At 33.2% G+C, this 9,984-nt stretch overlaps 1 protein-coding gene across 6 annotated transcripts; it reads right to left on the bottom strand.

Moving 5' to 3' along the window:
• Nucleotides 1-1,174: 1,174 nt before the first annotated feature.
• Nucleotides 1,175-9,632, bottom strand: LOC111297142 (uncharacterized). 6 transcript variants are annotated; one of them, XM_089740884.1, is made up of 13 exons: nucleotides 9,315-9,632; nucleotides 8,877-8,993; nucleotides 8,439-8,555; nucleotides 8,001-8,117; nucleotides 7,563-7,679; nucleotides 7,200-7,316; nucleotides 4,295-4,315; nucleotides 3,617-3,655; nucleotides 3,458-3,478; nucleotides 3,327-3,356; nucleotides 2,550-2,722; nucleotides 2,135-2,374; nucleotides 1,175-1,638 (listed from the first exon to the last, which is right to left on the bottom strand). In XM_089740884.1, the coding sequence occupies exons 1-13, from the start codon at nucleotides 9,394-9,396 to the stop codon at nucleotides 1,603-1,605; spliced, it is 1,227 nt and encodes a 408-aa protein (XP_089597010.1). In that variant the 5' UTR covers nucleotides 9,397-9,632; the 3' UTR covers nucleotides 1,175-1,602. The 6 variants fall into 6 exon arrangements, with proteins under 6 accessions (XP_089597010.1, XP_089597006.1, XP_089597011.1 ...); XM_089740880.1 differs by having other exon boundaries at nucleotides 1,175-1,643; nucleotides 9,315-9,629; XM_089740885.1 differs by lacking the exon at nucleotides 9,315-9,632 and adding an exon at nucleotides 8,714-8,742 and having other exon boundaries at nucleotides 1,175-1,643.
• Between the last annotated feature and the right edge of the window lie 352 nt (nucleotides 9,633-9,984).

The following is a 9,984-nucleotide window of genomic DNA, read 5'->3' as shown; positions in this document are numbered from 1 at the left end:
CTCCGGGTTTTCTGGTCGCAGCTACTGGTCACCGTGCCACCACCATCCGACTGCCGTTGAAGCCTAAAATCTCATCGTTGGTTCCTCTCGGCCTCCTCGTCCCGAATCTGAGCTCAGTTTTTTGAAAATCATCCTCATTCGCCTCAGATCTGATGCGAAGCCGCGGCTTTCCACCATCATTTTTGCTCCTTTTCACCGTTCGATTTGGTTGAAATTTCAGTATGTTTCTATAATCTCGGTGCTTTTCACGCTCGTGGGTTCCAATCTTTAAGAATCTAGTTCGCCATCGTCGACCACCACTGATGCCGCCGCTTTACGCCGCCAGCAACCCCTCCTTCCTCCCTGTCATGTTTTCTGCTCAAAACCTCAACCAAGGATAAAGGAGACCATCGAAAAACCTCCTGTCTCTTCCCGTTCTCTTCTCTCTACAAACTTGAAACTCTCAAAATTTCAGATTTCGGCGAGCCTCCACCGTGACCGTGCACTGTCAATCACCACTGCTTGTCAGAAGCCCAAAAAGCTTCCTCCCAATTCCTTCAGTTTATAAGACCCAAAAAATAAACCGAAACCTCCAAAAGCAACTCCCTGTCCGATTTCTGTTGTTTGCTTAGAGCTTGGATTTCAGTTGTTTTTGTTGAATCGAGAATGACTTGGGTATGGGAGTGCTAGGTATTGCTTGTGTATTGCAGGAAACTGGTTCTGTTTGCAAGATTGTTTAGTTCTTGTTGCTCGTTGTTCGTGCTTGTTGGTTTTCGGGTTTTGTGAATGTGGCAACTGGGTATTGGGTTTTCTGTGTGTGTGCGAGGTCGATTCTGTGTACTGACTCTGTTTCAATTCTTTGTTGCTGGGAATTTGGCTGATAGGTGGTTTCTGGCAATAGTAGGCTAGGAATGGGAGCTGATTATCGAGTCTTGCTTGATTCTTCTCAGTGTGTTCCCACTGTGTTTCTTTCTGTGATTTCTGTGTAATTTCTCCATGTTCTCTGGGTTTCAAGCTTTGAAAAGGGGGACTTTTTTGAGAGAGTTGAAAAAAAAATTTTGTAACAAGAATGTGATGAAATGATAAACTAAATTGTCTTTTATAGTTAAAAAAATTAACCACATCAGCATTTTTCCCAGCAAAAAAAAATTTACATCAGTATTTAATGCCATTTGAACAAACAAGTCGTCACAGATACCAAATCAACTGTCACTTCAAAAAAAGCAACATTCACATCAGCTACAATAACGACAGCAATAATTCACGTTATCAATTTTACTAAATTGTACGAATATTATTATATAAAAATTTAAATTTTACTATTTTTTGTGAAAGTCCTATTTCTACAACTCAACACAGGAAACATCCGTACAATTTGAACTAGAAATATTCATAAATACCCCGATTCACTTTCACTATTTGGATCCGTCACCGGTGGCAACAACTTCGACTGCTTCACTTCGTGGTTTGAGATTCTTATCATCATTGTTCCTTATGCTTAATGACAAAGCTCTGTTCACCGTTTCGAGTAGTTCACAATTTAACTTCGATTTCACGTACTTCTTCATAAGCGTTTCGTTTATATCTTCCGTCAGATTCTTCTTCAAAAGAGTATTTTCGATTTTAAGCTTCGCATTTTCTGTCAGCAAATTGTCCATGCTGATCTTAACAAAAAAAAAAAAAAAAACAGAAGCTTTTAGTAGAAAGATTATTTTAACTAATGGTTTTTTCTGTCTCCAACAAAGAAAATGTAAAATTTTCTAATGGATAGTGTGTTTAATTTCTAAAAAAAAAATTGCAAAATTAATTGAGAATCGAATTTCGCTGTTTAATGTCGACAACAACAGTAAAATTAATCATATAATAACTAGCAAATTTACGAATTTTAATCCTTAGTTCTTTGGTCTAATAATTAAGAAGCTTATAAAAAGATAAGAGGTCTTATTCGAAATCTACCTTCTCCCTTTCTCATGAGCTATGCCCATGTTGCGAAAAAAAAAAATCATGAATTTTAATATGAAGCTGCGGCTTAAACCTATCCTGATTTGAGTAATCTACTAAATCTGAATTCGACCAAACTCAATCCAATTAATGGCATCCCTACGTCTATCCCTTGTTCATCCCATTTTTTACTTAGAAAGTGATAGAAACTTACTATCTTCACTCTGAGTGAATCTACATTCGCTTTGAGAGCTTTAATTTCTTTCTTCAACTTGGCATTAGCATCTTTCTCTTGATCTAGATCTTCCATCAACTTGGCTTTAGCATCTTTCTCTTGACGTTGATTTTTTATCTCAGTCTCATAAAATCCATGGAGATTGTCATTCTCTGCTTTCAATCTCTTGTTTTCGTTCGCCATATCAGCTATTTCGGACGTCAAATTTTTTTTTTCCTCCTGGCCACAAAGTAAAATCAAGATCAAGAATGTTTGTCTTCTCCGTTGGGGAAAATGCCGAATTCTAACTTTAATAAAATTCAAATCCTTATAATTTCAAATATTAAAAAAAAAAAACACAAGAACCAATGCGCATCAGAAAGGAGAAATGTAGAAAGCTAGGTAATTCATATACCTCCTTTCTGATCCTATAATTTCTAGATCTGGTAGCGCTTTTCGTCATGTTCTTATTGTCCCTCTGCTCTGTGATAACTCCAGGAGCAATGTCTGTGGCTAGTGAACCCTGCTCTCTTTTCCAGGACAATCCATATTGATACATCTCCTTCGATAAATCATCCAGTTGTATGACTGTATTACTCAAATTTAAAGAAATTAGAACCCATCATTTGAATGAACCAGTGAAGTCAAAAACCAAAGTTGTGAGCAGTCAGACAGAAATAATTGAGGCTCGGTTTTGAGTGATTCTTCTGTTTATTTATTTATTGTTTTTCTATTTATTTCATATTTTATATAAAAACATATTTTGTATATACTTTTTGGTATTCGAAATTGAATTTTAATTGTTAAAATTAAAAAATTAATAGAATATGTCCGATGATTGTTGTCGATTGTGTATGATATACACAAGCAAAAACATAAACGCAGGGATGAATCCACATGTAATACTAAAATGTTCATGTACATTCTAAATATTGAAAAAAAAAAATTTAGACATCCCAAAAATTTTTCCAAAATATTTTTTTCATCAATAAGATTAATAAACCTGTTATATAATTTTATTTGTCTATTATAAGTTTGACACTCAAAGCAAACAAAAATAAAAATAAAAATAAAAAAATAAAAAAACCTAAATCTGCAACCACATATATATTATACGTGTAAAGTGCTAACATTAGCCAAAACATTTCACTCAATTCCTAATTTCGATTCAAAAAGAAAATGCTAATAGAACCTGGATTAGCTGAAGGATGTTGACTTGGACCTGCAAGAAGAACAAGAAATATTTTAAATAAAGTTCTACTTTTGAACCAAAATAATTCCACTCAATCATCAATTATTTCAAAATGGAAATAACCATAGAACCTGCAAGATATGGACTTGCACCTGCAAAATTAAGGGTAAGAAATTAGATATATATACATATCAATAACCTATATATTACTCATAATAGGTATTAAAACTAACCGAATTAACAATTAACTCAATCCAAATTTTGATTCAAAATAAGAATACTAATAAAACCTGGATTCATTTGCGGACTTGCTTGATACTGACTTAAACCTGCAAGAAGGCAATATTTTATAATATTATTATCTATATGTATGTATGCATTATATGCTGGTATGCATTTTAAACAAAATAATTCCACTCTATCTTTAATGGATTAAAAATGAAAATACTAAGGCTTAAGTATAAAAAAGAGCCCATGAATTAAAATTAAATAATCATTCAATTATCTGTTTTTTAAATGCAATCGAGTTTTTGAAAATTCTATTTTCACTCAATTAAGTTTTTATGGATAAAATTGATTAATTGCCAACACCTCTTTCCTTTTAATTAAGGGATCAATTGGGTGAAAATAAATGTTTAAGGGTTTAAATTGGATAAAAATAAATATTTAAAGACTCAATTATTTACAATAGAATGATAAACGTTTAAATAATTATTTGATTTTATTAAAAGGCTTTTTTTATATTTAAGCAAAATACTTAATAGAACCTGATAGATTATTATACATGTGTGTGTGTATATAAAATTGTATGATATTATAACCAAAATAGTTCAGAAGGAAAGAGATTTGATATACAAAATCAAAAACATATATATTATACATGTAAAATGGTAATATAGGCCAAAACATTTCACTTTCAATTCCTAATTTCTATTCAAAATGAAAATGCTTGATAGAACCTTGATTACCTTGTAGATTTTGACTTGGACCTGCAAGAAGAACAAGAAATATTATACATAAAAGTCTACTTTTGAACCAAAATAATTCCACTCAGTCATCAATTAATTCAAAGTGGAAATACCGATAGAAGCTGCAAGATATGGATTTGGACTTGCAAAACGGTAAGAAATTGGATATTAAAGAGCTTGAGTTAAGTGTATAATCTCTTTAAAAGATGACAGATTCAGTCGCACCTAAATAAAAAAGATTGATAACGATTTTATGTTTAGTAATCAAGTTTATGAACTTATACATTATGACACAAATGTATATATGCTTTAACATATATATATTGAATTATGAGTGTTGAATGGCATTGATTATGAATGTTAGATTAAAAGGAAAAATGAATTAGTTGAAGGAGAGTTTTGCTAGGAAACATGCATTATTTAAAAGGTAGATCTTCAAAATGATTTTGAAAAATTATTTTTATCAAGTAAATTTATTTTTAAGTTTCATCATATTAAAAAAAGGAAAACTATTAGTTTTGAATTGATCATTATTTTGAAATGACCAAATATTAAATTAAATAAGCTTGATTAAGATTTTTTAAAAAATTTGTTTAATACATGTTCTTAAGTTTTATTATTTTTCGTACTAAATAAATAATATGTTTTTTAAAGTGATTAATTTGAAAAATATTTTGAAAATTTTTTTTAAAAGAGTGATCTTAATGTTTATATAAAGAATACAAATTTTCAAAATTGATAACTCTTTGTAAAATGTTTTTCAAAGTTTAAACAAACTTTTTTTTTTATATTTTTGTATTTCTTAAATCAAAATTATCTTTAAAGATTATTTATTTGAATGTAAATAAAAATTCGACTTATTTATTTTGAATTTAATACAATTTTAATTTTTTTAAAAAAATTAACATGAGAAAGTTGTTTTGCAAGAACAAACATTGTTCCGTTGACCACTCATTTCCATTTTACATTAAATCTTGGTCCGACAAACATCATTCAGTTTTTAACTATTTCCTAATTAATGAGTCTTTTCGGTGTTTGTTAACAACATTCCATTCAAAGTGCATTGGAGAGGGCTGCAACAGATTTTTCAATAGCATGGGAAGGTACAGATGTTTTCATTCCACAGAAGAGAAGCCAGAGACGGAAAAAGTTTGGATTTTTTTGGTTCACAGATTATGAAGGAGCAAAGAGAGCAGTGGATAAACTGAACAGGACTTGGTGTTTTGGTCAGAGAATCAGCATGAATCACGCCAGATTCTGAGGACGACCAACTCACTGGAGAAAGATTCAATCAGAAGGGAGACGTAAGCAGACTGGAGAGAAAGTGATTATAAACTCGGAAGAAGTAGCGCCTTTGAAAGAGAGAGCTGACAACACGAAGCCTAATTTGAGCGACACAATAAAGGCTATTAGCTCTCAAAAATCTTATAAACAGGCGTTATTAAACAAGATAGAAGATGTGGTGACCAAAGGAGTTCCGAACAAGAATCCTAAAGAGGCAAGTTCTCAAGTCTAACATTGCAATGCTGATGTGGACGTAGAAGTGATGCATAAACTGAGAAAATGTGCAATTGGAACGACTGGGGGTTTCTATGAAGCTAATAGGCTGCAAGAAAATTTCAAGATCCAGGGAGTTTTTTATATTCATGTTAAGAAAATTTTTGGAAGACAGTTTATTGAGTTTGACGTGGAAGAAACCATGGAGGTCATGAAGCAAGGAGGCTGGACATGGATGAAGATGTTGAGTTTGATATTCACGTTTGACGCTGTTGAGTTAAGGTCTGAATCCATTGATTACAAATATAGAACGACATGGATTACATGCTTTGGGGTGCCACTACATGGATGGGGATACAATACGTTCAAGAATATTGCCAAGTTGTACGGTGAGTTAGTATCAATGAACGGTAAAACCTTGGAATTTAACGATTTTTGTAGAAGTGCTATGCTAATAGCGACAAATCGATTAGAAGAGATTGATGAAATAATAAATGTTGAGTGTGGTGATAAGTCTTTTCCAGTTCGTGTAAGTGAAGTTGGTTCAGATGTTATATCTTTGTTTCACTGTTGCTGCAATTCATACGAGGAAGAAAGGAAAGACTCTAAACCTCTTCCTTACTCCGATTCAAGTGACGGTTTGAGAAATGCAAACGATGAACCCTGAAAACCGAAAAGTTGAATTTCTGTGGAAGTGAAAATGGCGACGAAAAAAATATTGAGAGATTGGAAGAAATGGTCGTAGAGTTAAACGTGGAATGCATGGCTCTTGAAGATGGGAATGCCACTATCAACAGTGGTAGTTCCAATACGCAAAATGATCAAGATGTGATGATGGACAGTGACAATCTGGTAGTTGAAGAGAATAAAGAACGGAAGCAGCAGGCATATGATAACCTGAGGAGTGGGCTGCACATAGAACAAGACGGTGGTCTTATTGGCAATTCGGTTGATATCAGTAATGTAGTGGGCCTACAGATAAGAGAAGATATTAATAGTACAGACTCTAAGGAATCCACTAATGAGCCAGAGAGTAATGGACTTCACATGATAGATACTGGGAATCACGCGATCAAGAAAGGTAGGCCTGAGTCTTCTAAGACTAAAGCCAGAAAAAAGTTATGGCACTCGAGGATCTGGAGGATAGGATAGGAGACATGAATTTTCCCATCAATCAACACAGTATCAAAGCAATTAAACCTACTAAATTTAATATTTAACAAAGAGAGAATCTGAATACTAGCTTTGTCCTTGAAATTCTCGATGGGTATCCGTAACAAATGAATATTTTTAGATCTTCTTAACCAAAAACATTTATTATGTATTTATTTTATGGAAAATGTTTTTCCTTTCACTTTCTAGCTTACCAAACACCAAAGAGATTGGTGGAAACAATTTTACCACTTACCGCGTGTTTGGAGTCTTCCCTGGAAGCCTAAGTCAGCATTTTGCGGCAAACTACTACTGATCATGAAGGAATTACCCTGTCCTCCAAGGTTCAGATCCCTTTTCGAAGCTTGGTTTTCTGAGCAATGAAGCCAAAGAGAGGTCAGATATAATATATATTGAAATATTAGAAGAAAAAGGATGAGAGAAAGACTTTTCCCATCAATCAGAACTGTATTAAAGCAATAAAACCTACTAAATTTTAAAAGTTAACAAAGAAAGAATCTGAAGACTGGCCTTGTCCTTGTAATTCTCGATGGGTATCCGTAACAAATGAATATTTTTAGATCTTCTTAACCAAAACATTTATTATGCATTTACTAACCGAGTGTTTGAAGTCTTCCCGGGAAGCCGAAGTCAGCATTTTGCGGCAAACTACTGCTGATCATGAAGAAATTACCCTGTCCTCCAGGGTTCTGATTCATTTGCAAAGCTTGAGTATCTGAGCAATGAAGCCAAAGAGAGGTTAGATATAATTTAAATTGAAATATTAGAAGAAAAAGGATGAGAGACAAGATTTTCCCATCAATCAGAACTGTTTCAAAGCAATGAAACCTTCTAAACTTTAGAATTTAACAGAGAAAGAATCTGAATACTAGCCTTGTCTTTGAAATTCTCCATGGATATCCCTAACAAATGAATATTTTTAGATCTTCTTAACCAAAACATTTATTATGTATTTAGTTTATGCAAAATGTTTTTCTTTTCACTTTCTAGCTTACCAAACACTAAAAAGATTAGGGGAAACAATTTTACCACTTACCGAGTGTTTGAAGTCTTCCCAGGAAGCCTAAGTCAGCATTTTGCGGCAAACTACTGCTGATCATGAAGGAATTACCCTGGCCTCCAGGGTTCTGATTCATTTGCAAAGCTTGAGGATCTGAGCAATGAAGCCAAAGCGAGGTTAGATATAATTTAAATGGAAATATTAGAAGAAAAAGGATGAGAGACAAGATTTTCTCATCAATAAGAACTGTTTCAAAGCAATGAAACCTTCTAAACTTTAGAATTTAACAGAGAAAGAATCTGAATACTAGCATTGTCTTTGAAATTCTCCATGGATATCCCTAACAAATGAATATTTTTAGATCTTCTTAACCAAAACATTTATTATGTATTTAGTTTATGCAAAATGTTTTTCTTTTCACTTTCTAGCTTACCAAACACTAAAGAGATTAGGGGAAACAATTTTAACACTTACCGAGTGTTTGAAGTCTTCCCGGGAAGCCTAAGTCAGCATTTTGCGGCAAACAACTGCTGATCATGAAGGAATTACCCTGGCCTCCAGGGTTCTGATTCATTTGCAAAGCTTGAGTATCTGAGCAATGAAGCCAAAGAGAGGTTAGATATAATTTAAATTGAAATATTAGAAGAAAAAGGATAAGAGACAAGATTTTCCCATCAATCAGAACTGTTTCAAAACAATGAAACCTTCTAAACTTTAGAATTTAACAGAGAAAGAATCTGAATACTAGCCTTGTCTTTGAAATTCTCCATGGATATCCCTAACAAATGAATAGTTTTAGATCTTCTTAACCAAAACATTTATTATGTATTTAGTTTATGCAAAATGTTTTTCTTTTCACTTTCTAGCTTACCAAACACTAAAGAGATTAGGGGAAACAATTTTACCACTTACCGAGTGTTTGAAGTCTTCCCGGGAAGCCTAAGTCAGCATTTTGCGGCAAACTACTGCTGATCATGAAGGAATTACCCTGTCCTCCAGGGTTCTGATTCATTTGCAAAGCTTGAGTATCTGAGAAATGAAGCCAAAGAGAGGTTAGATATAATTTAAATTGAAATATTAGAAGAAAAAGGATGAGAGACAAGATTTTCCCATCAATCAGAACTGTTTCAAAGCAATGAAACCTTCTAAACTTTAGAATTTGACAGAGAAAGAATCTGAATACTAGCCTTGTCCTTGAAATTCTCCATGGATATCACTAACAAATGAATATTTTTAGATCTTCTTAACCAAAACATTTATTATGTATTTAGTTTATGCAAAATGTTTTTCTTTTCACTTTCTAGCTTACCAAACACTAAAAAGATTAGGGGAAACAATTTTATCACTTACCGTCTGTCATGAAATCGAAGTAATGAACTTGTTGCAAACTGTTAATCGTGGAATTATCCTGTTCTCCAAGGTTCTGATCCATTTGCAAAGCTTGGTTGTATGAGCAATGGATTTTTTGTTCTTGAGCAGAGAGAGGTTAGATAAATCGGAAACCCAAGTCTCCGAGTCCACATATAAAGGAAAAAAAAAAAGGGGGACAGGTTCTGAATCATAGTTGAATTGTCGCGCTGCATACGAGACTTTCGCGAACAAGTTGCAGGAACAAACGAAACAAAGGAAAACAAACGCGTTGATCACTTTTTTTTCCTAAACAGATCGACAAAGTTTGCGACACTACAGCAGTGGCAAGCCCTTAGTGGTCGCTTCAGCGCTTTCCTTTTTTGACTAAAGACTTGTTAGAAAAATGGGTCTAGCTTAATGTAAATAGTTTTGGTCCAAGTAAAGTAAAGGTCATGAGCTTTAATTTTTTATTTTACATAGAGCTCTATTTGTTTAATAAAAAAAAATGAAGTTATTTTAAATGTGTGTCAAAAATCAAATAGAAAAAAAATCAAAAAAAGTAAAAAGAAAAAAGATAAAGAAAAATTAGTTGAACAAAAGTCGATCCGTAGTCTGATTCAGTTGAAACCTTGTCAGGAGGTTTACGATTCAGAGTTCTACATTTTGAACG

This window comes from Durio zibethinus, chromosome 12, assembly GCF_047325235.1.
Source record: "Durio zibethinus cultivar Kanyao isolate XHJ-2024 chromosome 12, ASM4732523v1, whole genome shotgun sequence".
Classification (NCBI taxonomy): domain Eukaryota; kingdom Viridiplantae; phylum Streptophyta; class Magnoliopsida; order Malvales; family Malvaceae; genus Durio; species Durio zibethinus.
The sequence above is the reverse complement of the archived record's forward strand: the minus strand, read 5'-3'. Positions and strand labels throughout refer to the sequence as shown.